Source organism: Ovis canadensis, chromosome 9 (genome assembly GCF_042477335.2).
Source record: "Ovis canadensis isolate MfBH-ARS-UI-01 breed Bighorn chromosome 9, ARS-UI_OviCan_v2, whole genome shotgun sequence".
In the NCBI taxonomy this organism is placed as follows: domain Eukaryota; kingdom Metazoa; phylum Chordata; class Mammalia; order Artiodactyla; family Bovidae; genus Ovis; species Ovis canadensis.
Window position 1 is genome coordinate 90,271,346 of NC_091253.1, and position 27,605 is coordinate 90,298,950.

At 41.1% G+C, this 27,605-nt stretch overlaps 1 protein-coding gene and 1 non-coding gene across 23 annotated transcripts in view; one reads left to right on the top strand and one right to left on the bottom strand.

The window, feature by feature from the left end:
* CPQ (carboxypeptidase Q) overlaps nt 1–27,605 on the bottom strand; it is a 567,207-nt gene that overhangs the window by 349,796 nt on the left and 189,806 nt on the right. For all 22 annotated transcript variants that reach the window (XM_069600550.1, XM_069600568.1, XM_069600545.1 and 19 more), the window contains one exon: nt 21,955–22,162. In XM_069600550.1, the coding sequence (XP_069456651.1) occupies nt 21,955–22,162 (208 nt within the window). The remainder of the gene's footprint in view (nt 1–21,954; nt 22,163–27,605) is intronic.
* On the top strand, nt 5,384–5,455 carry TRNAC-ACA (transfer RNA cysteine (anticodon ACA)). The gene has a single exon. It is a non-coding gene; the product is annotated as a tRNA-Cys (tRNA).

The window sequence follows — 27,605 nt, forward strand, 5'->3', positions numbered from 1 at the left end:
CAAGAATACTGGGATGGGTTGCCATTTCCTTCTCCAGGGATCTTCCTAACCCAGGGATCGAACCTGCATTGGCAGGTGGATGCTTTACCACTGAGCCATCAGGAGGCCCAGTATAAGCCTATTAGAATGGCTAAAATCTAAAATACTGACAACACCACATCTGGCAAGGATGTGGAACAACAAGAACCTTCATTCACTGCTGGGGGAAATGCAAAAATGATTCAAACAGAAATGGCAACCCACTCCAATATTCTTGTCTGGAAGATTCCATGGACAGAGGAGCCTGGCAGGCTACAGTCCATGGGGCTGCAAAGAGCTGGACACAACTGACCAACTTCATTTTCTTTCTTTCTTTACAAAACTAAATATACTCTTAATACACAATCCACAAATCACACTCCTAGGTATTTACCCAAAAGAGTTAAAAATATATATTCATACAGAAACTTGCACACAAATGTTTATAGCAGCTTTATTCATAACTGCCCAAACTTGGAAACAACCAAGATCTCTGTCAATAGGTGAATGGATAAACAAACTGTGAAACATTCAAACAATGAAATAATATTTAGCACTAAAAAGGGATAAGCTACTGAGCCATGAAAAGACATGGGGAAAACTTAACTGCATATTATTAAAGAAGCCAGTCTGAAAGTGCTATATGCTGTATGATTCCAACGATAAGACATTCTGGAAGAGGCAGAACTATGGAGATGCTAAAAAGATGACGGTTGCCAGAGGCAAGGGCAAAGAGAGATGAACAGGCAGAGCACAGAGGATCTGTAGAGCAGTGAAGATATTCTGTATACTACTCTAATGGTGGATATCTGTCACTATGCATTTGTTCAAACCCATAGGATGTACAATATCAAGAGTGAACCCTAGGGAATTCCCTGATGGTCCAGTGGTTGAGAATCCACCTTCCAGTACAGGGGACATGGGTTCAATCTCTGCTTGGGGAACTAAGATCCCACACGCCACAGGGCAAGTAAGCCCATGCTCCACAACAAGAGAAGCCCTTGCACTGCCGCTGGAGAGAAGCCCCCCACCCCTCCACCCCCCCACCCCCCCCCCCCCGCCACACTCCACCACAACAAAGACAGGACAGCCAAAAAGAAAGGCGCAAACCCTAAGGTAAACTCTGGACTTTGGGTAATAATGATGTGTCACTGTAGGCTAATCCTGGGTGAACATTTTTGCCATTCTGGGGAGTGATGCTGTCTGTGGGGTGGGTTATGTATGTATGGGGGCAGTGAGTACATGTGAAATCTCTGTATCCCCCTCTCAGTCTTGTTGTAAACCTAAAACTCCTCTTGAAAAATAGTCTTCAATAATATTCATGTGCTAAAGTCCCAAGAGTTCTTGGAGAGAAGAGCAGAAGTACAACATGCTATCTTGCCACATGGGGGTTGTAACAGCTAGATAAGGCAGCTCAGACGTCTTTTTCTCTGATTCCCATTTTAAGTTATTAATGAAACGCCAACCTCCAAGTAAATATGCCATTGCCATCAATTGGCTTTGCCCAACTGTGCAATTCCTAATACCAAGCACATGTATCCTGGGTTGTCTACACTATTTGGTACGTCATTTCTTTGCTCACAATAATCCTTTTCTATGAATAAATTTCATCACTGAATTAGCAACAACATCAAACCTCCAAAACATGTAAATCCAGAGCCAAAGCTTACAGGCTGGAAAAAATAAAGGTTCTCATGTGAACCAAGTATTGACCAAAAAAATATTGATGCCCAGCATTAAAAACACCTGCTTTGTTTGTGTACTTGGAACATAAATTTGTGTTGTTCTCTCAGAAGGCCTCCTAAGTGACCAGTAACAGCACAGTGCAAGGCTGAGGGAAAGAATTTCACTGCAAACATAAGCAAACAGCAAATGTCACATGAATTACCAGTGTTCAGAGGAGAAATTCCACCTGTGTCTACAAAGGTTGATCTCTCTCTTCCTGTTCTCAGGGTATGTTAAGAATTTAATGATTCATAGATTACAGCCTGTCATGGTGCCCTGGCCTTGAATTTTAGGAGGTTTTACATGGACCAAAAAAAAATCTTACCTTCCACTAAATAACTTCCAATGACAATTATGTCTATAGGTTCCCTGTCTGGCAAGTGAGAGTCATCCTCCACCCCCTTCCCCACAAAAAGATCAGTCCAACTGGGAGGCAAATGGGGAAGAATATTTAAGAGTAGTAGTGTTAGTCGCTCGGTCACGTCCAGCTCTTTGCAATCCCATGGGCTGTAGCCTGCTAGGTTCCTCTGTCCATGGGATTCTCCAGGCAAGAATACTGGAGTGGACTGCCATTCCCTTCTCTAGAGGATCTTCTTGTCCCAGGGATCAAACCTGGGTCTCCTGCGTTGCAGGCAGATTCTTTACCATCTGAGCTATACGGAAGAGCCTATATTAAGACATGTCAAATGTAGCCAAGGTGGGTGATTGTCCAAAACGTCAAAGTTTTTTCAGCTTGGATAATAGGCCTGTTTATTAAACAACTAGCAGGGCTCACAACTGAGGCTTCTTCAAATATGCGCCCAAAGGGTTCTGTGGAGCATCAGCAGTAATAAGCACATATAAGGGGAGGGAGTTGTAGACTTGCTAGGCTGAGTCACTATCACGTCTTTTCCTTCGCAACTTCCAAGGAGAACTGCATTTGTATTTCAAAGTTTCCGTTTGGGTCAGCCGTGAACAAATAAGAATAGGGGAGGGAGAGATAGACAGGCCACCTGGAACGTGAGCTGGGAGCCTGATAAGAGTTTCTCCTGTTGAGCCATCTGGTGTGTCCTGGCACTTGTCATCCAAATTATTGTTCTCCTCAACAAATTTAGCTTCCCCCAGACAGTTCAGCTTAAATGAGCTCATACTGTCTATCTGACACTTGTCAAAAGAAGAGTGAAAGATTTCTCTAAGCCCTGATTGAAGGAGAGAGGGAGGTAGAGAGAGAGAGTAAGCAAGTCAGCAGGAGCGAGAACAGGGCAAGGAAATGGGATTCGAGCAGAGCAGGAGAGCACAAAAGGAGCTCTTCCTTGAAGAGCCAGAGCATTTTTATCTTCACCTATAAATCTCATGCCAGAAGGTAGGAAAAGAAGAAAAAGGGCCACTTCCAATCGTACTTGTTAAGGCAAAGATGATGGAACACACAATATAGGAAGCAGTACAAGCCACCATCACACTCATCCAGTGTCATTTTCCTTTTGGGGTCTGATTGTTGTGTGGTGTTTTGTTTTTAGTTAAGAAGGGAAGAGATGGCAGCAGAGAAATCTGATCTGGTTGGGAGTGCATGGCCAATGCTCTTTTCCATCCCAGCTGAACAGGATTCAGTAACAGGCAAGGGCAAGTGGAGGAGTGATTCATCAACTAACTCTTGATTTTGAGCTTTGCATATCTACAGATCTGGTTTTTTTCCTCCTCCCCAGGTCTCGGGGAGCTGCCAATATGTGCAAAAGGGATGATGGTAATGGACTGAAGCTGCCACAGGGCAAAGCTCTGGAAGCGAAGATATAACCAGCTGCCAGGAGGGTACAGCTTGTGCCTCTGCCTTTTAGTCTGACAGGTAACAGGGAATCTCATTTAGGAGCCACAAGAAGGTACTAAATAAAGAGAAGTAGGAGGAGCGAAAGGAAGAGCCTCACAGAAATACAAATATGTCTTTCAAAACCTACCTTCCAAAGGAAAAGGGCCTAGGACTGCAAAAGCCTCTTCACTATTGTTAATGCTGGTGTTCATACATTTGTTGGCAATTTTCCTTCTTTCATTCTCTTGACCCGATCTTCTCAACTGGAACATATCACTTGATCTCTTTTCCACTTTTACCAAAGTGATTTTACAAAAACTCTTATCAATACATTACTTCCTCTATTTCCAGTTTAGTTACATCAACACTGTCAGTTCTTAAGCTGGCAAACAGATGATCAAAGAAATTTTCTCAAAATGTCCTAGGATACAATCTCGACCAAGTTACTCAAATGTAAAACGAGTCTAAAGTCCCCTGCAACCCAAGGGTTCAGCTGAGATTTAATATAAAGTATTCAATGCTTAAAAGCTGTTGAATATACGTTAGCTCATTTCCTTTCCCCACTTTGAATTAACAGATTCCTAGAACTTATAGCAGAAAAACCCACATCATTAATAAGCAGTATTTGGACATACATTCATGAACTTAAGTTTTTTCTTAGAGGAATAAATCCATACACCTGTGGTGGATTCATATCAATGTATGGCAAAACCAATACAGTAAAGTAAAATAAAGTAAAAAAAAACAAAAACAAACAAACAAAAAAAAATCAGTATACTTTCACAATGCCTATTTGGGCTATTTATGAGCCTCAGAGTCCCTTGTAACAATTATTTAAAGGAGCAGTATTTTAAATTCACTGTGGTGTTATGGATACAGCTGGTGCTAAGCAACATAAGGCACGTAAGCAGTGAAGATCTATTTCACAGCTTCTTTCCTTAGCAAGAGAACAGATGAGATTTTGTCAGCCTCACCTCCCTGGAGATTAAAAACCAAACCCCAGAGGAAGACCAGGTAGCTGACATATAGACTCTTCCCCTGCGGAGGGAAGAAAACACCAAGTCCATGGAAAGCTTACTTCTTTGCCAGGTGAGTTCCCATTTTCTGTGATAGTGTTCCTGATATAGAGCACTTTGCTGAAAAGTCCTATCAAAATGAGCAAGGCAACCCTATTAGGTGGCATTTCAGAAGCACATTGTGCATGCTAACTCTTAAAAATATCCATTGGGGTGGGGGGAGGAATCCCACAGAGATTAAGTCAATGTATGTCTAAGTTAATTGACTCAATCCAGGGAGGCTGCGGATAGCTGATAGAGATTTACCCATGGAGACATGAGAGAAAAGAAATGTGATCAGGAGCTAAAAGACACGTTGTCCCTGTTCTACCATGGCTGAGTTACCTTCAGCCCCAAGGTCACTACTGATCATCTTTAAAAGGAAGGGGTGACCTTCAGCCCCAAGGTCACTACTGCTTATCTCTAAAAGGAAGGGGTGACCTTCAGCCCCAAGGTCACTACTGCTCATCTCTAAAAGGAAGGGGTGACCTTCAGCCCCAAGGTCACTACTCCTCAACTCTAAAATGAAGGGGTGGACTAGACGTTCTTTCAGGGCTCATCCAGCTGTACCATTTTGAAATCTAGGTCCTAAAAGGGAAATGGAATAGAAACAGGAAGAAGCTGCTTATAAAGAATTGCAAGTGCCAAACCACCAAAAACTGAAAAGACCACTAAAACACATACAGAAATGAGGAAGAGGAGGAGGAGGAAGGTGAGCATGGTGTTACCGGCTCCATCTGTGGAGGCCTCACTAGAAGCCCAGCTCAGGTCCATGTACTTCACAGTATTAACTCTCCTAAAGACTTCCCTGGTGGCTCAGATGGTAAAGCATCTGCCTACAATGCGGGAGACCCAGGTTCAATCCCTGGGTTGGGAAGATCCTCTGGAGAAGGAAATGGCAACCCACTCCAGTACTCTTGCCTGGAAAATCTCACGGACGGAGGAGTGTTGTAGGCTACAGTCCATGGGGTCGCAAAGAGTCGGACACGACTGAGCGACTTCACTGATACACTCCGACTCTATTTCTGTCATACCTCCCATCATGTTAGACAATATCAGAATGAATCTAGACATTCTGAGGAAGTTGACTGGGGATGCATGTACAGGATTCACAGTCATAATCTCCACCTGGTATGAGAGAGGCTCCCAGGGCTAGTGGCGTCATAATACAAAGGGCGGGGCCAGAGGTCACATGGTGCTGAGAACCGCTCCTGCAACACCTGGCGATGAAAGTAAGGAGCGAGTGGTAGAGGTTCAGAAGCTGGTCACTCAAAATTCCTTCCAGTTATCAGGTGTGCAAAACTGCAGCTGAAGGATTCCATTCCTATGGGCACCTACTTAACATGGAAAGAACATGGAAAGATTCTGGAATTCAGGGTATGCTATTATGAAGACACCTCCTAATTTTATGTTTTAATTTTCTTTTTTGAGCAAGTCATGCAAAATGCAATTTGTCAGAAACCCTATGTTCATAGGGCACAAGCCTATGGTTGTACTGCAAACAGTGCGTTGCTGTATGAAGTCACATGTTTTATTTGAGTCAACAGATCAAATCACATGTTAGCATATATAACATATCTGTTCTGACCAGTCTGGCAATAAATACCAGAAAAAAAGACATAGAAAAGCCATGTTTTACTGGGAGAAAGAGATGTGCTTTAAGTATTCATGATGAATAGTCTCTTAGATTATTTAATAATACAAATAATGAATGATAAATCACCTTAGAAAAACACTGACATTTCTTGACTGGACACAAAATAGTGACAAATATAAAGGTAACAGAAAGTCATAATATGTATCCAAAGACTGCTGTCAATTCATTGTCACTGTACTCAAGAGCATCCGTAATGTCCTTAAGCTCATATGTGAAAATAACTTGATAGCAACTTTCTGAAATCTGACAGCCTTAAAAATGCATATATTGCAAACAAAAATCTGTCAAGCTGAAATAAACTTCCCCAAACTATCACTAATAAAATCTAAATTTCAACCATGGTAAAGGAAAATCTGAATTTTCTTTTTATTCTCTCTATAGAAAATATAAAGACCAATCAGACTATGCAAGAAAAAAACACAGGAAAAATATAGACACTTGACAGATACTTATTTTAAAAAATTAGAATTTTTAAAAAATTTTTGTAATGTTTATAGTATTTGGCAGATTTCTTAAATTTGTAACTTTTGACAATTTGCTATTCTAACTAAGTAAATATTGATTTTATATCTAAATTTTTTTGCGATTTTGTGTTCTTTTCCTTAAAGAGACCCTCAAATTATATAAGTGCCTAGCCCTACAAAACTTGGGTCCTTCCTGGCCTGGAATATAAAAGACACCTGATGAATGTTTATTGAATGAATCAAGTTGGTAAATGTCAAAAATCATTTTCTCCTAGATGTCAAATATTTAATTTTTAGAGGGGCAACCAGTGTGGAAACAGACTTTCATTGAGCTATTAAACTAATACCCGCTGACTCACTGGCCAAAGTTGGTCACCCCTTCGCAAACACTGATGACGTGGGGAAGATGCAGTGGGTGGATAACTTCCAGTTTTCTGCAGCCCACCACAAACACTAGGTAAACTCCTCCCAAACAGGCATCCGCGCAGGCCTCTGCAAACCCACACTGAGACACATTTCTTCTGGAAAGAACTCTTTAGACACACTCCTGAACATCAGCACCACACAGCAAAAAAGTGAAAAGAAAAGGGTTAAAAAAGAAAACAAAACTCTGGAGAAGCAGCTGCTGCTGCTGCTAAGTCACTTCAGTCGTGTCCGAGTCTGTGCGACCCCATAGACGGCAGCCGACCAGGCTCCCCTGTCCCTGGGATTCTCCAGGCAAGAACACTGGAGTGGGTCGCCATTTCCTTCTCCAATGCAGGAAAGTGAAAAGTGAAAGTGAAGTCGCTCAGTCATGTCCGACTCTTTGCGACCCCGTGGACTGCAGCCCACCAGGCTCCTCTGTCCATGGGATTTTCCAGGTAAGAGTACTGGAGTGGGGTACCATTGCTTTCTCCAGACTTTGGATCTGAGATCTTTGCTTATTTTAATAATTAACAGCAATTATGGATGGGGTGAGGATCTTCATTCACATATGGTACACACTGGTAATGATAAACTCTAAAAATATTTCCAGAGTCATTACTCCAGAGTGCATGCTGTTAATGACAAAGTTCAGAGGAAATGGATGGTATTGATTACACCCTGCTAATTAGCTGACTACCTAGGATAGTTTGGGTTCCTTTGGATTAAAAGGAAAAAAAAGGGAATTCCTGTTAATGTTTCCAATATTCGAGCTTATCATAAAATATTAGCTTTGACACTTAAGGGCTTTGAAATTGTTGATGCTTTATCAACAAGAATGACAGTAATAAATTTTAATACATTCCTTTTAAAAAATCCATGAAGTGATAATCAGAAACAATCAAAACAGTGAAAGCTCTTCTTTACAAAAAAGTGCCAGTTAAAAAATATATATAATAGGAATCACTGAATTAGGAATAGATTTGTAACTGGCAATGTAATATCTGATGCAGGCAAGGATCATCAACACATGCTAAATTTTCACTGGATGAAAATTTAATGGAGAATATAAAATTCACAAAGTCTCAAAGCATCTCCCCATAATTACAATGTATTTATTTATCCTACAAAGGAGAACCTCTCTAATGAAGAAATCCAGAGATACTGCCTTAGACAAGTGATCAAACTTAGCCTCACTATTAAGGAAAACTGTTATTACTCATTTCCTTATATAATGCAATAGGGGGTACACCACATATCCATTTAGAATTCTTGCCAAAAATATTTAATTTGAATTTAATAATGGGGAAATAACTAACTCCAAACTGAGGGACACTTTGCAAAACAACTGCCCTTATCCTCAAATATGTCAAAGTGATAAAAAGACTAGGGAACAATTCCAGGTTTAAGGAGACGAAAGATACATGACCCCTAAATGTAATGCCATATCCTTGATTGGGTTCTAGAACTTTTTAGAAAGCAGGGACATTAATTATTGAGAGTTGGGGATAACGAGATCTGAATATCAATGGAATTTACATTATATAATATTTATACAACTATGTTAAATTTCCTAAGTATGACAACAATACTGCCTTATGTTACAGAAGTTCCTTGTTCTTATGAAGTATATGCTCATATATTTATGATTTAAATGCTCTGTGGCTGTACCTACCTCATTTTAAATTGATTAAAAGGTGAAAGAGAACAAATGTGGTAAAAATTAAGTCATGAATGTAGGTGAAGGGTGTATGAGTGGACACAGAAAGCAACTGAAAAACTTGATAAGTTAAAATCCACCAACATTTAAAACTTCTCATCAAAAGGCACTGTTTAACATAAAAACAAAACTATAGGTGAGACACCAACTGAGAGAAAATATTTGCAAAACTAGTGGACTTTCATTTAGAATATACAGAGAATTCCTATTATGGAATAATTTAAAAACAACCCAATTATAAAATAGAGAAAAGACTTAAGCAGACTGTTCGCAAAGGAAAATTTGGAAATGGCCAACCAACATGTGAATGTGTGTTCAACATCATTAGTCATCAGGAAAATGGCTAAAATTAAACAGACTGAAAACATCATTTTTCAGTGAGAAAGTGGAGCAAGCTGAACTCTTACACATGGCAGGTGGCAACACGAAAGATACCATCTCTTCAGGAAAAAGTTCAGCAATTTCTTACAAAGAGTATATGAGTCATCTAATAGTCTTTCAATTTTACCACAGACTGATATTTTACCAAAAAACAAAATTGGGGAAAAACATCTGTGATGCTTTAGAATGTGGCTTCAGAAAATAGACATGAGTCAGTATATATCCATTTATAGTTGGTTCTCCATTCTTTTTATCTTAGATAATTTTTTTTTATAATTTTTTAATAGTAACTGTGAAAAAGTGAAAGTGTTAGTCACGTAGTCATGTCTGACTCTTTGCAAACCTATGGACTATAGCCCACCAGGCTCCTCCGTCCATGGGATTCTCCAGGCAAGAATACTGGAGTGGGTTGCCATTCCCTTCTCAGGGGATCTTCCCAACTCAGGGATCAAACTCGGGTCTCCCACATTGCAGGCAGATTCTTTATCATCTGAGCCACCAGAGAAGTCCAAAAGACATACTCCCAGGAGCGGGTTCCACTCGGATGGATCCCAGGACCTTCTGTGTAAAAAAGCAAATGTGCTAACCACAACTTGAATCAATAAACAGTTCTTGAGTAACTAGTCATGTGTACTGAGAGTATAATGATATACAAGAAAGATGCAGTCCTGTCCTTGTGGAATGTATATTCTCATGGAGAAACACATACTGAACAAGTAGAGAGAGAGAGATGGAGAGCAGTTAGTTACCAAGATCGGGGGTCTGATCCCTGGTACTGATATGAGTCGCTTCATCTGTGGTCTGGCCACTGATCGGTCTGAGACACTGTATCTTTGGCACTATAACGGTGTGGAACACTGAAAGTGAGGTCAAAGGGGATAAAAAGAGAACAGAGTTTTAAGCCAAAGAGTGAGGGAGACTACAAGAGTGGGCTCCTGAAATCAAGACACACAGAACCAAGGTCTTTGGTGCCCACACCAAGGAGAGTTCTGGAGTTGCTGCTTTTTAAAGTGTTTCAGTTCATGTCGACCCACCTGCTTAGTGCTGTCATTATCCAAGGAAGACAGTGATGATGATAACAACCATGAGAAAGATAAGATGTCAGTCACAAAATTCACTGATTGCTTCTCACGTGCCAGGGTCTCTACACTGAACGCTTGATCCCATACAGTTCTCTCAACAACGCTATGAGAGAGTATTCTCGCCATGTTACAGATGAGCAAAGAGGTTCTCACATTAAACCATGTATGTAAATTCACACAACCTCTAAGTGGCTAAACCTGCCTTTGAATCTAGGTCTGTCTGACTCCAAATCCCACGCTCTATATTGTTACTTTGTTCATCTCCAACCCTCGAGGTGGGCTTCTCTGGTGGCACGAGCGGCAAAGAACCCATCTATGGAACCCATCAATGCAGGAGACATAAGAGATGTGGGTTCTGTCCCTGGGTCGGGAAGATCCCCTGGAGGAGGGGATGGCAACCCACTCCAGTATTCTTGCCTGGGAAATCCCATGGACAGAGGAGCCTGGAGGGACATATAGTTCATCAGGTTGCAAAAAGTCAGACATGACTGAAGTGACTTAACACACACACACAGTCCTCCTGGTAGTACCTTCTGATCAGTACTTTATCCAGGGGGCTAGAGATGCCAAAGGGTCCTTTGGACTCAAGAGGACTTTTGGAACGGTCTTCAGCTTTGATGTGAGAAAGGGAACAGAAGCGCAGACAATAGTAAAAAGCAGACTTGAGGCTACTGGGGATTATTTCGGTTCATATGCTACACTAGACATTTTTCAAAGGGCACTGTATAAGCAAACAACATTGTCATAATCCTGAAATCTGAATTCAAAATGCATTAATTTCTTTTTACCACTAGGGATTCAGAGAAACATGCCATAGTGATATGGTTCTTAAGCTTATGCTTTCTGTAATCAGAAAGCTGGAAAATAGAAGATGAACATTTACAAATATTTTAAAATTATGAATGCAAAATATCAGCCAAGAATAAATCTTTATATCAAGGTTACAAGCAGATGAAAAATGACAGTCTGTACTGGGAATGCAAACAGACCATTAATTATAGCAGCCTCACAAAGCACCCAAGTAACAGCAGTTTGCAATTCTTTACCAAAATTTACATAACTGTATAGTCTCCTTTCAGATTCTAGAGATTCTATGTTTGATAAGTAGCAACTCAGGTTAATTACCTCATCTCTATTATTATTCCACTTTTATGAATATGAAATGGTGACATCTTGAATTTACATGTTAGCAAACCTAATAGGCTCCCTCTAACACTTTTTATTCATTCATTCCAGCAATACTGTGTGCCAGGCATTGTGCCCAGCCCCAGAGACACTGAGATGAATAAGACATGGACTATGTCCCCAAGAGAACTTCCAATCCAGAAAGAGAAGCAGATTAGTAAACACACAACCCTAACAGAGTTGGAACAAACCAAACAGATGGAGATCAAAATGGCAATACAATGTTAGGCATCTCCCGATCAGATAGCAGCAATCACAACAGCGATATTGAGTAAGTTAAGTTCTCCTTTCTCTCTTCTCTCCCTCTTTCCTACCTGTCTCCTTCCTTCCTTCTCTTCTCTTTCTTCTTCCTTCCCTCCCTCTCTCCATGTTTCCCTCCCTTCCTTTTTTATTCAGTGAGTATATCCATTCATTACTTAGCAAAATTATATAATAATAGTATATTACATGTATGCAAAACTTACTTTGTGTCAGGCAATTATAGAATTTCATTTAAACCTCACAAAATGCTCAGAAGAAGGTACAATTTCCCCCATTATACAAGATGAAACTGAGGTTCAGAGAGTTACCCAGGATGCCAAGGTCACACCCTGTCAAGAGACTGAATAAAGACCCAAACCCACTGTGACTCCAGAACTGGGGCTGGAGTCCTCTAGAGAGCACATCATCTGAGTCTACCCACTACCAGATAATATGCCTGCCTGTCACACTACCCAAAGCAGTAATAAGAACTCAGTGATGAAAGGACATTTTGGAATTTCTAACAAAGGCTTTCTAAACAAAAGATCTGCCTTTCAAAAATCAGAGAGACATGAAAAAAAAAAGGATGATGAGAAGAAAAAATGCAGTGTTCAGTGTGGGTTTCCCCCTCGGGAGCACTGTGGCCTCCACCTGCATAAACGATGAGGACTGGCATTCTGCTTGATTACCATGCATCTCTTAGGGGCCTCAGAGTGAACGAGCAAACACAAAAGCAGGAAGAAAAAGCGCCTACTAATCGAGGTTGGTCCAGTTGCACCATATGAGTCATGGTGATACTCTCTTTATTTTGTAATCACCAGTGGCACATATGCCCCCTAGGCTGCAAAAATACTTCAAAACAACTTAAATCAAGCTTGATAGCTAATTATGCTAAGGTCATGCCAAAGAAGCAAACCACCAGGACATCAAAAATCCAAGACAGTCTAAGTATAAAGTAGCAGCATTAATTTTTCTCCCATTAAAAAACAAAGGGAGGAAGACAAGCTTTTTTTACTCTCTTGAGAATACACGGGCTTTTAATAATCATCCGAAATAGACCTCTTAAGACATTTCACCTCTGCTATGAATGTTTGAAACTGGTCCTCTGATTACAAAAATGTTCATGTTAAATCTCATCAAGATGCTTTCTTAAGATGAAGAATGTTTTATAAATTGTAATGGTTTTAATCAGAACCCTCTTTGAAGCTATTAAATGCTACAATGTAGCCCGACCATTGCTTCAATTATGCCACTTATCGACTCTGTATTAATTAAGTATCATTATAGGCACTGATTTATATACTTCCTCACAGCTCTCTTGCCAGATGGTCCAACATTCTCCCTCTCTGACACTCCATAAACATCACCTGGATTCACTCATATTTCTCTCCAGTTGAATGTTTAATCAGCTCTTAGTCATCTTCAAATTGGATTGCTTCTGTTCCTCCTCTTCACTATACTCTATCAATACAGTACACAAATGCCAAGTGATATAAAACATAAACCAGTGGTAGTTACAAAGCCAAGTTCTCTCATCAGCTCATTCGCACCTCAATGAATTCTTCCCCAGTATGATGACGCACTTCTCACAATAAAGAGAAAGCAGAGCCTTTTTGCTTCCTTAGCTGATTAAAACTTATAGTCTGTGTTCAATTATCTGGGGCAATGGAGAAAATAACTAGGAAAAAAAATGTATATTTGGCAATGGGAGTACAATAGACAATTTGGCCTCAGTAGAGTTTCTTTCTCAATTATATTTTGCTTGGTATAATATAAAAATTATTTTGCATTCTTGAGCTCACACATTGAGAGAGCAGGAGGCAGAAGTCCCAAGGTGTACTGCACTGCAAGGAAGCCAGCCTAGAATTTTAAACTGCCTTGGGTGATCCAAAAAGTAGATAATAGAGAAATGGAAATGCTTAACTGTTTTTCTTACAAAATATGAAAACCAGATTAATGAGACAATCTCACAGCCGCCTCAAGTTCAAAAGATCTAGAAACCCAATTGACTCTGTTGCCTCTCTATGGGCTCCCCTTCTTGACCCCCCGAGTCTCTCATCATTCTTCAGTCCCCAAGCTGGGCAAAGGGAAATGGAAACTGAGGCAGACCGAGGAAGGCACAGGCCATCAACCAAAAGGACTTGGTGCTAACCCACGAGGCTGCAGTTTACCTTACAGAAATACAAGACGTCACCTGCACAAACACCTATTTTTACATAAAGCTCATGACTTTAAAATATTGGGCTGGACTGAATGCAGATTCAACCCTTGGTTTTCAATCCTTGACTTAATGTTGACTTTGACTCCTCGTCTTTCCTCCCTTCAAATGCAACCTGTCCTTAAGTTTTGATATTTTTTTCATTACCCTTCTGTATGATCAGGCCACTCAAGATGGCTGTTCTCTTGCACTCTGTACATCCCCTGCTCAACCAGTCCCGGCTTCACCAACATGCACCCTCATGACTATCTAATTCTCTTAATCATAAAGCTTAATCAGAGTCGGGCTTGCCTACATTTGCCTCCTACCCCACTGATGGTCTGTCTGATAACCAGTGAGCCAACCTGACGTCCCTTCCCCCTCCCCTTCTCTACCCCAAGAAGCAAAAACTGCTGCCATACCCTGCCTGCTATCTGCCATACGCAGTGGGTGCCACTCCAGGACTCTGCTTCCGAGCTGTAAAATCTTCTATCCTATAAACTGCTGATGGCTGCTGCTGTCTCGGGGCTCTTCCTTCAGTGTCACAGTTGAGCAGTTGCACAACCTGCCAGGCACAGCCCAGCACCCTTCTGCTGCCTCCTCTTCTCCACTCCCACCAGCCATGTCCTCGTTACTTCACATCTGCATTCGGAGATCAGTGTCCTTACGGTCGCAAAGCACATCATCTATGGTCACCAAAATGATCTAAAACAGTAGTTCCCAAACTTTAACAAATTCAGAATCACCTGGAGGGCTGTTTAAATCACATACCGCACCCCCAAGCATTTTTTAATTTAATGGATCTCAAGTGGAGCCTAACAATTTGCATATCAATAGTTCCTAGGTGAGGCTGATGAGCAGGAGAAGGGGAGGACAGAGGATGAGATGGATGAGATGGTTGGATGGCATCACCGTCGCAATAGACATGAGTTTGAGTAAACTCTGGGAGCTGATGATGGACAGAGAGCCCTGCCGTGCTGCAGTCCATGGGGTCGCAAAGAGTCGGACACAACTGAGCAACTGAACTGAGGTTGATGAGGTTACAGGGACCACTCTTAGAGAAACAATGCTCTAAAATGTCACCTCCAACTATAACACAATCAGTGATTTCCCATTTATTCCACATTAAACTTAAAACTCCTTAACCAGGTACTTTAGATTCTTCCTAAAGCTGGTCTCTTCCTCTCACCTCAAAATAACATTTCCCTGATCTCTCATGAAGCCCTGTTCCAGTCCAGCTGGTCTACTTAAATATCAGCTAGAGATCAGGCACTCCCACTTTCCTGCCTTGATAATGTACAGAAAGTCTTTCCAGCTCTGATCACTTGCTCAAGCTCAGCCTTTTCACTGAGTACCCCAAGCCCACATTCTCCACAGAGCCAGCCCCTATCAGACCTCTTGCTCAGGCTCAGCCTTTTCACTGAGTACCCCAAGCCACATTCTCCATGGAGCCAGCCCCCATCAGACCTCTTGTTCAAGCTCAGCCTTTTCACTGAGTACCCCAACCCCACATTCTCCACGGAGCCAGCCCCCATCAGACCTCTTGCTCAAGCTCAGCCTTTTCACTGAGTACCCCAAGCCCACCTTGTCCACGGAGCCAGCACCCATCAGACCTGTTGTTCAAGCTCAGCCTTTTCACTGAGTACCCCAAGCCCACCTTGTCCACGGAGCCAGCACCCATCAGACCTCTTGCTCAAGCTCAGCCTTTTCACTGAGTACCCCAAGCCCACCTTCTCCACCGAGCCAGCCCCCATGAGACCGCTGCTGCCTCTCCTAGACTTCTAGAGCTTTAACTCTCCACGCTGCTGGTTGAATCCAAAGTGCACTGACTTCAGAGCCAGAGCCTCTCTGAGTATGACTCCTGGTTCTTTCATTAGCTGTGTAATTTGACTAGTTACATAGCCCTTCTGAACCTGTTTCTCCCTCCATAAAATAACAATAATAATACCTATTTCTATAAGTTGTATAAAGAAGTAATCAAAACAAAATTTTTAAGGCTTCTAAGAAGTATAAACAAAGTATGCTTAATAAATGTCAATTTCTTATCTTGGTCCCTTCTCCCAATCATGCATTCAGCATGAAATAAAAAATATATTACATTAATCATAAATATTTTAAGCTTACTTTCCTCTCTTTTAGCCAGATAGAAATTTCCAAGGAACCAAAAACATGTCTAATTCATCTGAGCAACCGTAGTGCCTGACAAATTCTGAGTAACAGGTAAGCTCTCAATAATCATTTACTAAAAAATATGATTAATTTGAGAAATAACATAAGGCAAGTGGTTCCACAGAGCAGCTCTTCTCTGCAGAGCTTAAGTCTCTTACAATTACTTTTATCATAAATATCTTCCTATGACAAGGCAAACTGTATTTTACACACAAGAAAACTAAAACAGATCTAATGAGAATCCCTATTAGATAGTCCCCACTTGATACTTAATACTGAACAAGAGAAAAGTCATTATAAAAGCATCAATGAAGGACAAATCTTCTCTTTGAAGTCAGTTTGAACACAAAGACACTAATAATGGGAACACAGAGAAATAATGACAAAAAGCCCATAGATAATGCTGCAGCAAGTAATGGGCTGCCTTTTGAGGACCTCTTTCATGTAACCATGTGACCGTTGTACTTCCAAAACAGCTGACACATATTGCTAACTCTACTGACAGATGTTAAGTCAAGATGTTGGTAAAACACATTGCCTGTCCTTTAGGAGATTCTCTAATTTTTAAATCAAGCAGAAACAAATGACAGCTTCTATTCTGTTCTCCAGAGTTACTGACTTCTACACTATTCCTAAACAGAATCCAGTATAACCCACTGGCATAGGGCTAAGGGAGACAGAAAAAGATATAACCTGGCATATTGGCATCTGGATATTCTCCTCCAAATACAGAGCAAAGTGCCCTAAAAGTTCAAGTTATTTTAAATTCACTATACAGAGGATACACAGTTTGATCAGAGAGCCCTAGGGACTGGGTCACCTGATTTGTTGTAAGAGCAATCTACCATAACTGATCACATAAACTCAGACAAGTTGATTCCTCCAATAGTCATTTCCTGAGTGGCCACTATATATCAAATATTATACAAGATGATGAGGATACCAAGGTAAAGTGTTTAATCCATGTTATCCTGGAACTTACAGTCTAGTGTAGAGTCAGACAGTTGGAGAAGACTGTACAGTTGTTCACCAAACTCGTTTTCCTTTCATGGTGAGCATGAAAACAGACCAAATTTCCCAGCCTCCACATAACTCCGCATTGTGGACAGAGAATGTGAGCAATGAGGTATGTCATACCCAGGCCTGACCACAGAAAGCCTCACCTTTGATTATTGACTTTCTCTCTCCATCTCCTTATTTGCCAGTTGGATGCTAGGGACCCTGCCAAGGACTCTGATTTCTTAGAGGTGACGGAGCCACAAGATGGGAGCAAAAGGCCACCTGCTGAACACTCTCTTGGAACTATCATGTGAACAAGAAAGAAATTCCTATTGTGTTAAGTGGCTAATTTGTTTGTTACAACAACACTTGAAGTGAAAGTGAAAGTTGCTCAGTTGTGTCCAACTCTTTGCCATCCCGTGGACTGTACAGTCCATGGAATTCTCCAGGCCAGAATACTGGAGTGGGTGCCACTTCTGTTTTCCAGGGGATTTTCCCAAGCCAGGGATCAAACCCAGGTCTCCTGCATTGCAGGTGGATTCTTTACCAGCTGAGCCACAAGGGAAGCCCAAGAATACTGGAGTGGGTAGCCTATCCCTTCTCCACGGGGTCTTTCCAACCCAGGAAAAGAACTGGGGTCTCCTGGATTGCAGGCAGATTCTTTACCATCTGAACTATCAGGGAAGCCTTACAACACTTGATCTACCATATCAAAGCATGAACTCAAACTACCTCCAAGGCAATATGATACAGAGTATGCATAGCCTGATATGGGATACCCAAAAGAGGCAGCTCACCTGAGCTGAAGCTGGATATTGGGAAGGGCTCCTCAGAAGAAGTGCTTAAAATGAATCTTGAAGGACAGTGTGAGACAGTGAGAAAGGGAATAGAAGGTTGCAGAGGAGAAAGCATTTGCAAAGTCATGAAACTTTGAGGAAATGGGCTGCATTGGGGAAGTCTTAGTGATTCCTGACAATACGTATTTGCTAAAATGACAGACAAAGAGCAGAACCTAGGAGATGTAGTAGCTACTAGAAATGATGGGTAGGGGAAGAGGAAAAAATGATCACGAACCATCTAACTTTAGAAGGCAGAAGAGATGGCACTGAGATAGAAAATGCAGGAGAAAAATGTGAAAGAATGAGTTCAATTTTGAAAAAGAAAGAAACTGAGATAGCTATGGAGCACCCAAAAGATGAATCAGCAGGTACTTGGACATGCGGACCTAGAGTTCAGGCAGTGGTGTGGACAGGAGAGGTGAGTTTGGAAAGGGCCATTGCACAGGTGCTGGCTGAAGCCAGAAGCAGGATGGGATGGCTCGGGTAGAATACTCATAGCGAGAAGCCAGAGAAACAGGAAAGGAAAAAGGAAAGCGGGAAAGAGGGAAGGAGCAAGAAGAAGAATATGAGAAAGAAGTTACAGATGCTAAAGACTGAAAGAAAGCAGCAGTCCCACTGCTGGGCACACACACTGAGGAAACCAGAAATGAAAGAGACACATGTACCCCAATGTTCATCGCAGCACTGTTTATAATAGCCAGGACATGGAAGCAACCCAGATGTCCATCAGCAGATGAATGGATAAGAAAGCTGTGGTACATATACACAATGGGGTATTACTCAGCCATTAAAAAGAATACATTTGAATAATTTCTAATGAGATGGATGAAACTGAAGCCTATTATACAGAGTGAAGTAAGCCAGAAAGAAAAACACCAATACAGTGTACTAACGCATATATATGGAATTTAGAAAGATGGTAACGATAACCCAGTATGCAAGACAGCAAAAGAGACACAGATGTATGGAACAGTCTTTTGGACTGTGAGGGAGAGGGAGAGGGTGGGATGATTTGGGAGAATGGCATTGAAACATGTATAATATCATATACAAAACAAATCGCCAGTCCAGGTTTGATGCATGATACAGGATGCTTGGGGCTGGCATACTGGGACGACCCAGAAGGATGGTACAGGGAGGGAGGAGGGATGGGGGTTCAGGATGGGGAACATGTGTATACCTGCGGCAGATTCATGTTGATGTATGGCAAAACCAATACAATATTGTAAAGTAATTAACCTCCAGTTAAAATAAATAAATTTATATTTTAAAAAAGCAGTCAATAGTAAGAAACATTTCAGAGTGGTGAAATAAGAGGACAGCCTGAAAAATGTCCACTGTATTCAATTAGGCAGCTATTTCTGACCTTAGCAAGTTCCATTTCAGTATCAGGAAGAGCTAAGTTAAGATGGTCTGGAGAGCAAATGAGGGATAAAGAATTACAGGCTGGAATACAGAATACTCTATATAAAAAAAACTGGTTTCTAAAAAACAATTAGCTCAAAGTGGGGACAGAGAGAGAGTTTGCTTCTCTTTGATTTTCACTTTTCAAGAAGCAACACTTAAACATGTTAACATGTTGAATTCTCTGAACTTTTATTTCTCTGTAAAATGGGGATAATAAGGCATCGTCTTGGTCCATTGGATTGTTATCAGAACGAATAAGATGAAAGACAACATATGGGAAAGAGTCTAAAGTTCTACATAAACAGCAATGTTATTTTGCATTTATAAATGTTGAAAATATAGAGTTATAAAAGTTAAGAGGCCATTGAAATATGGCTGGCCATAAAATTAATGAAAAATTATAATCAGTCTAGATCTAGAAATATTAAGCAAAATGCCTTTTGAATACACACTACATGTTGGCAACCCCAAATCTTAGAGACTAATGACACAGGCTAATTTTGCTGGACAAATTTCTTCTGGTGCATCTAGGTTACAGCCTGAGTTTCCAGATGTCTTCGTTGTAACAGGGAAAAAGAAAAAAAAAGGCCAGTGAACCCGGGCAAATTGCTGTGCATTAAATTATCTGGAAATTTTTTAGTCTTATGAGTAGTAGTTTTTATAAATAAATGTTTCTGGCATTTACCCAGTTTCACAAAGCAACAGACTAGCCCCATAATTTAGGTCTCACGACCAGTGAAACCATGGTGAATGGCCACAAGCTGCTAAGTATGTTATTCTAAGGAGTGACTGAAGTATTCTGGGAAGTGAGCTGGCCATCTCAGGACTTCCTGCCTGGGAAGACCAACCATCCGAAACAATATGGCCCAATCAGTATTTCACTAGTCACCAAACTTTTAAGGACTCTACAAAGAGCATTATTTTAAGCACTATGACATCACTGTAACTAGGTTTTCTCTCTTAAAACCGGTAACAAGTGGTTTTAGCATGCCCCAACTTCCTCCCCTGGGAAGATATCTTATCCCTGTAAAAGAAAAATCTCCCTTTCCTTTTCTGCGCACTTTTGAACAACTCTGACTGGGCTCTGATGTCTCCTCAGTTATTTTCAAGGACATAGGGTGCTAATTGAGGTCAAGCAGCTGTGACTCCAGTGCCAAAGAACAATTGTGCAGAATACAGAAGTCTTCCTTTACAAAAGATACTAAGGATCTAGTCTTGAGACCCAAATAAACTCTGTTTGCAATTACTTTTGCATGTTTCTTTTATCTTAAACAGACCGAGCTACAAGACTGAAATGGTGTTTCTTTTATCCATGTTTCTCAAATATTTTATTCTTGATATATGACACTACCTTATGCAGCTATTAAATTGGCCCAATGTCTCCAGGTCAGTTTTTAGAACTTTTATCTACTGCAATGCTAAATTTCTTCCTAGGGCTGAGGGTCAATAAAGTGCTTTGCAAATACCTCAATCAGAAATACAAAGAAAAAGACAAAGCTTCCATTGCCCTCAAAATAGACCTTTAGAGAAAACTGAGTATCTTTCATAAGTTTACCTCAATCTTAAAATAATTTTGTAAAAGTATTGTCGTTAATTATCACCAATTAATAGAGTAGAATCCTGAGGCCCTAGGAGATTTAAGAACACTCCAAGGTGGTATGAGATTAATAGGTATAAACTACTATGTATAAAATAAAGAAGGAACAAAAATATATTGTATAGCACAGGGAATTATAGGCATTATCTTGTAATAACTTACGGAGTGTGATCTGCAAAAACACTGACTCATTTTGCTGTACGTCTGAAACTAATACAATACTGTAAGTCAACTATACTTCAATTAAAAAAAGAACATTCCCAAGGCCTCTTAGTTCTTTAGAAGCAGAACCAGGTCTATATCCAAGGTCCTCTACTGCCTCAACACTTTCCACTACACCATAGATGGTCCCCATCATGTTACCCACTTTATTTGTAGTTCACTTCTCTAGCAACAATGGACGGAGAAGGCAATGGCACCCCACTCCAGTACTCTTGCCTGGAAAAATCCCATGGACGGAGGAGCCTGGTGGGCTGCAGTCCATGGGGTCACTAGGAGTCGGACATGACTGAGCAACTTCACTTTCACTTTTCACTTTCATGCATTGGAGAAGGAAATGGCAAACCACTCTAGTGTTCTTGCCTGGAGAATCCCAGGGACAGGGGAACCTGGTGGGCTGCCGTCTCTGGGGTAGCACAGAGTCAGACATGACTGAAGTGACTTAGCAGCAGCAGCAGCAGCAGCAACAATGGAAAAAAGCCTGGCTTCCTCTGAAGTCATTAGGAATCTTTGATGAAATGCAGACGTGAATTCAGTTCTCCCTCCAATGAAAATACATAAAACATACTGGTTATATAAGGAATGTTATGGGATCATCGTGGATGTAGAAAACTTTTTAAAGGAATGCACCAATGATGCTTGGAATCCTGAAACAGCCAAAGAAGATACTACAAACAAATAACCAAATGTGTAATGGGGGAAAATTCCGTAAACAATCAGTATTTTCACTGGACTAGTTTGTTTTTATTTTGTAAGGGCTTCTCTTTGATGGAAAACCCTGGTTTTTTAAAGCATTTCAAATGAACTTGATGACCAACCTGTAGATGGAGAAGGAAGCCACGGATCGAATGAGGGATGCCAAAGCCCCCACTTTGGCAGCTTCTACCGCCCCCTCCATGCGGTACTGCACTGCTGCGGAATAGTTGGTATAAGGTTGATTGTAAACGACGATCTTCCCTTCTGCGTCTGGCCCCCTTCTCTGCAGTTCATCGAAAGAGGTCACCACCAGAACTTCCGCAGTAATGCCTACAAATAAAAGTCATGCAAGATTAACGCCTGGTTTCCGATCAGCCAGGTTGAACTGGCACACAAAAGGTCACACATGCTCTATCCACTACATCTGGCAAACCGGTTTGCAAAGATCAAAGTTTCAGAGCCATCTGCTATGGGAGAAAGACTGTGGGGGTTAGCCAGTTTCCCAAGAAAGAGAAAAAGCGTTCAAAACATTTAATATATGACTCATTAGGTTTTTCAACTCGCTTGACCAGCTGCTATTAAATCACAAATTGCTTGCAAAGATGTCTTTTTTTTGTCTCTTTCCCACCCTAACAGGTCATGAGTTTCACAAAATGACACTAATTATTTATTTAAAAAACACATTTTAGAGAGCTTCCCTTGGGATTAATGAAACACATATTTATCTTTTCATAAAACTATTTTGATATGTGGCTAAACAACATTCATTGACGTCATACAAAGGATGGCAGTTTATAAAAAAAAATATTCTTAGGAACCAATGATTTTCATACTTCCAATTTTTAACAAATAGTTAATGTAACTTCTCCCAAGAGCCACAAAAAGTCAGCTTGTTTTCTTTCCTTCTTTGTACTGAATCTTTTTAAAGAATGTGAATACTGCCCATGTCTCGATTTATAGGACTTGTTCATTACCAAACATATCACTATTCTTCACCTAAAAATTCTGAAGATGCTATGTAACTATTCTATAGTCCTCTTGTCTCATTTAGAAAGATGTGACATCTTTTTTCACACCACCAGTCTTGCCCAGATCTTCCTGATTAGGACAGGTTTCACAGCTTCTGAGAAGTCATTCAAAAACTGCCAGACCACTGAGGATTCAATTTGATGGAGTAGTTACAGTGACAAGAAAAAAAGTATTTAGCAACAAAGGCCAGATGCAGTAGCTAAATATAACTATCTAAAGTAAAGAGGCAGGCGCCTACTGTTTTATAGCTTTAGCCAGGCAGTCATGAAATATGGCAGTAAAAACCCAAGTATCAACATGGATTTGGCATATTTCTTTAATCTTGCAAACTAGAGAATCAAGTTCTTCTGGAAGCTTAACATGTCATTAAAATAGTAACTGTTACTTGGAAAATCCTTTTTAAATACACTGCAGGTATGAGAGAATTCTTGCTTTCAACACAGGCCCCACCACAATGGACCCTTTGAGCTGGCTGCTCTCTGCTTCTGGTTCCACCATCCAGACTGAATCTGTACCATCACTTTAAAGTGACTGACTACATATCTATAAGTATGTCTCCACCAACATTCAGAACTCAGAACTTAATTCATAATCTAAGGAAAGCAATGTACAATTATGAAGAGTAAGGAAGCCACTAGCTTTTTCACATGATAATTATGTGTAAGAATACAAATAAAGGCTTGGCTAGACGGAGTTTGAGATTCATAACTTTTTGAAACCTGGAATTACCTTGAAATTTGACTGGCGTTATTGTTGGCATGTCACAGGAATTTTGTTGATGCTTTTCAGCTGTTTCTAATGAATAACAGATTCAATGGTCCACCCAAGGGGTGTCCCAGCAATGGGGTAATTTTGGTATCTGGATTGGAGCCACTAGAAATGAAGCCAAGTTTCTATAAATTTTCATTGGCCACTGCAAAATTAAAATCATACAAGGGGAGTATTTCACTAGGGTCTATGGTTCAAGTTCTTTTAACAAATGTGAGTGACAGAGTCCTAATGAGCCAAAACCTAACCTAGACATCAGTTGCCAGTGCAGAACACTAGAAGCAGCTATAGGTCAAAACCTGTCACCAAGACCTTGCAAGAAGTCTTCAAATTAACCCGCTTTCCTGAAAGCTTAGGGTCATCTCCAATTCCTCTGTCTCCTTCATTCTCCAGGTCCCATCAGTCCTCAGATGCTGAGACTCTTACTCCTTAAGTATCACCTGAAAGCAGGGCCTCTGCTCCGCCACATTACACCTCTCACATCACTTTGGTGCCCTTCTGTTTGGACCATGAGTTCCTCCTCCTTCACCTCGCCACTGCTAGTGTCCCAGCCTCCAGCCCAGCTCCCTCAACTTTAACTTCCAGAGAGCCGCCAGGGTGAAGGACTCGGACTGCAGAAAAGTCAGAGCAGCCTGTGCCACCATCTCCCTGGCCCCTGCCCCCTGCCCCCTCTGCCCATTACCTATCACTCCAAAGGAACCGTCAAAGCCTGTCTGTCTGTATAGACACGGGCTCCCTTTTATTTTAAAGCAGGTCAATACTAAAGGTAAAAGTTCCCACTCTCACCACAGCAGTTCACTTCTCAGTGTCTTTGTTCACACTACGGTAGATATGTCTTGTTGACCCCATGCTCCCGACTTTGTCACGTGGCTAACACCTATTTATCCCTCAGAGGCTGTTTAAGAATCACTCCCTCAAAGTGTACACAGTGTTCTGCAACAACCTGTATCAGGAAAGAATCTAAGAAAGAGTAGATATGTGAATATGTATGACTGATTCACTTTACTGTACACATGAGAGGGAGCTCGTGTCTATACAGACAGACAGGCTTTGAAACTAGCGCAACCTTGTAAACCAGCTATTCAGTTCAGTTCAGCTCAGTTGCTCAGTCGTGTCCAACTCTGCAACCCCATGGACTGCAGCACGCCAGGCCTCTGCCTGTCACCAACTGCCGGAGATTACTCAAACTCATGTCCATTGAGTCGGTGACGCCACCCAGCCATCTCATCCTCTGTCAACTATACTCCAATAAAAATAAAATTTAGATAAGACATAGAAAAAAAAAAAAGAATCATCACTTTAGGGAGCATTCTCGAGGCCTCTGGCTTCTTTGTGTCACCCCCCCCCCCCCCACCTTAGGGAAGGCTGGCTAGTGAGTGAGCCACTCAACTCTTGACTTTCAGTCTCCTGGACATACCCAGGCACTAGACAATGTTGTTTAGTTGCTCAGTCATGCCTGACTCTTCACAACCCCATGGAATGCAGCCCTCCAGGCTCCTCTGTCCATGGGATTTCCCTGGCAAGAATACTGGAGTGGGTTGCCATTTCCTTCTCCAGGGGATCTTCTCAGCTCAGGGATCAAACCCAGGGCTCCTTCATTATCAGGCAGATTTTTTTTACCACGGAGCCACCAGGAATGCCTAAGAGACAATGAAACTTTGCTTATTTATGATTGACAATACCACCTAAACCAGGAACTCTTCAGGGTCTGGGTCTGTGTTTACCTTGGTTTGTATCTCCTGGGCCTAACATAGTGCTCAGCGTGTGTGTAGGCAGCCAGTCAATAAGCTTCCCTCAAATGGCACTGCTCCAAATACGGGGCCATTGACTGGATCTGAAGCATTTCCATAGAAGCACAATTTTATCTTTAAAGTTTGAAAGCACTTCTCCCACAATAACTCAGCAGTCTGACTCTCTGACCACCCAGAGCACAGCTGCACAACAATAACCAAGCGAAAAAGGCCTTGAGGCAGTCAGAACAGAAATATAAACCCCAAGTATAAAAACTCAGGCACTTGAACATAAGGAAGCTCTTCTGGTCTTAAAGCTTAGTTACCCTTATTTATATAAAATTCTAAATCTAGTGCTTAAACCTATGAACTATGGGAAACAATGTATCAAAAAGAAGAGATAGGTTTGGAAGCTGATAGCAGTACCACAGGGGGAAAAAAGGCAATGTCAGAGACAGGAACATGAAACATAACAAATATGCACTTACTGACATTTTTGCAGTATCAGAAATGTTCTGTGTCTGGGCTAACGGCGGCCATTAGACACGTGGCTACGGCACGGTTATTTATGCGTTTACTTGGCTGCACCAGGTCTTGGTTGTGGCAGGAGTTTTGGTCTACATTTTGGCAGGCAGGCTCTTAAATGCAGCAGAGAAACTCTTAGCTGGGGCATGTGGGATCTAGTTCCCCGACCAGGGACCAAACCCAGGCCCTCCGCATTGGGATTGCAGAGTCTTGGCCACTGGACTACCAGCGGGGTCCCCCGAACACTTTAAATGTGACTAATGGGACTCAGAAACTGAATTTTGAATGCCATTTCTTTTAATCAACTTATACTCAAATGTAGATAGCCACATGTAAATAGTGGCTACTGTGTAGAATGGCACCGGGGCAGGAACAGACATGACCATCACGACAGGGCCTCCTAGAGCAGCCTGTATTCAGTACCCACTGTCTGGGAAGTCAGGGTGTGTACAACAATACTTATTTTTTGCTCAAAATGAATAAAATGAAACCAGGCCGTCTGGAAATCCTCACTCTTCCATATTAGTTGCGTTTTGACACGTTACACAAAGGAAATCCTTCTGCTCGCCTACAAGTCAGCAGGCTGCTATTCTTTTCTCTCCTCTCTGCTCCCTTCTTTTCATGCCCTCGTTCTTAAAACTAGTATATGAAAACCTCAAACATAAAACCATTGTCAGGTGTCCTGAACTCCTTATTAATAATTGTAACCCACTCCCAACCCCCATCTCTCTTTCCTAGCTTAATTTTTCAATAGCAGTTGTCAGCTTCCAGCTGTTTCTACTACAGTAATGTAAGCTCCATAGGGTGGGGGTGGGGGGGTTAGGGTAGAAATTCTTGTCTGCCTTATTCATTAATACTATCAAAATGCCTTAAGTGGTACCTGACAGGTAATATGTGAAATTTACTCATAGATACTCATAGACACAAATGCACACATGTACACATGCATATACAGAATGAAATAAAGAGAAACCAAATAATAAAAGTATAATAATAGCCCATCCATGATCACTCCCTTAAAATGTATACTTCCAAGGAACTTATATATTTCTGTAAGTGAGTATAATTGATAAAATCATAATAGTGATATTTGAGTTTAAACCAGTGTTCACAGCAACTCTGCAAAGTCGTCTTTAGGAACACGAAGTGCATAGAAATAAATTTACACAACTACGAGGTGCTGAAACGAAAACTTGAATTATCGGTCATCTGAATCCAAGGGTCATGCTCTTCCTATTAACATCATTGCTATCTTCTTTTGAAATGTAAAACATATCAAAAGAAAAGCTCTGGATTTTCATCTGAAGAGGAATAAGAAACATAAGTAAGTATATAAAAAGCTGCCTAAAGTTATCCTTTATTTTTCCTTCATCTTGTTCATACATCAGAGCACTGTTATCACACTAGGTCCGTCTTCTCACGGGGGAGCTGTGAGGGATGTTTTACTCTAGGACAAGAGCCATCACACTCTTAGAGTGATGAAAAGCATGGTGGTACTTAATTCTGAAGGAAACGTAAGACTGAAGGTAAAAGTATTCATATTATAACGTGATTCTCTTAGCTAAAGCTGATTATATTATAAAACTAGTATAAAAAGCCTCAGGTTCCCTTCTATTCTCCACTTCTAGTCCTCCATTTCTCATTTTCAAAATTGATTCACTTATTTTTTTAAACGCCTCACCCTGTGCATAGCTAGTGCGGCAGTTTTCTTGCAGAGACGA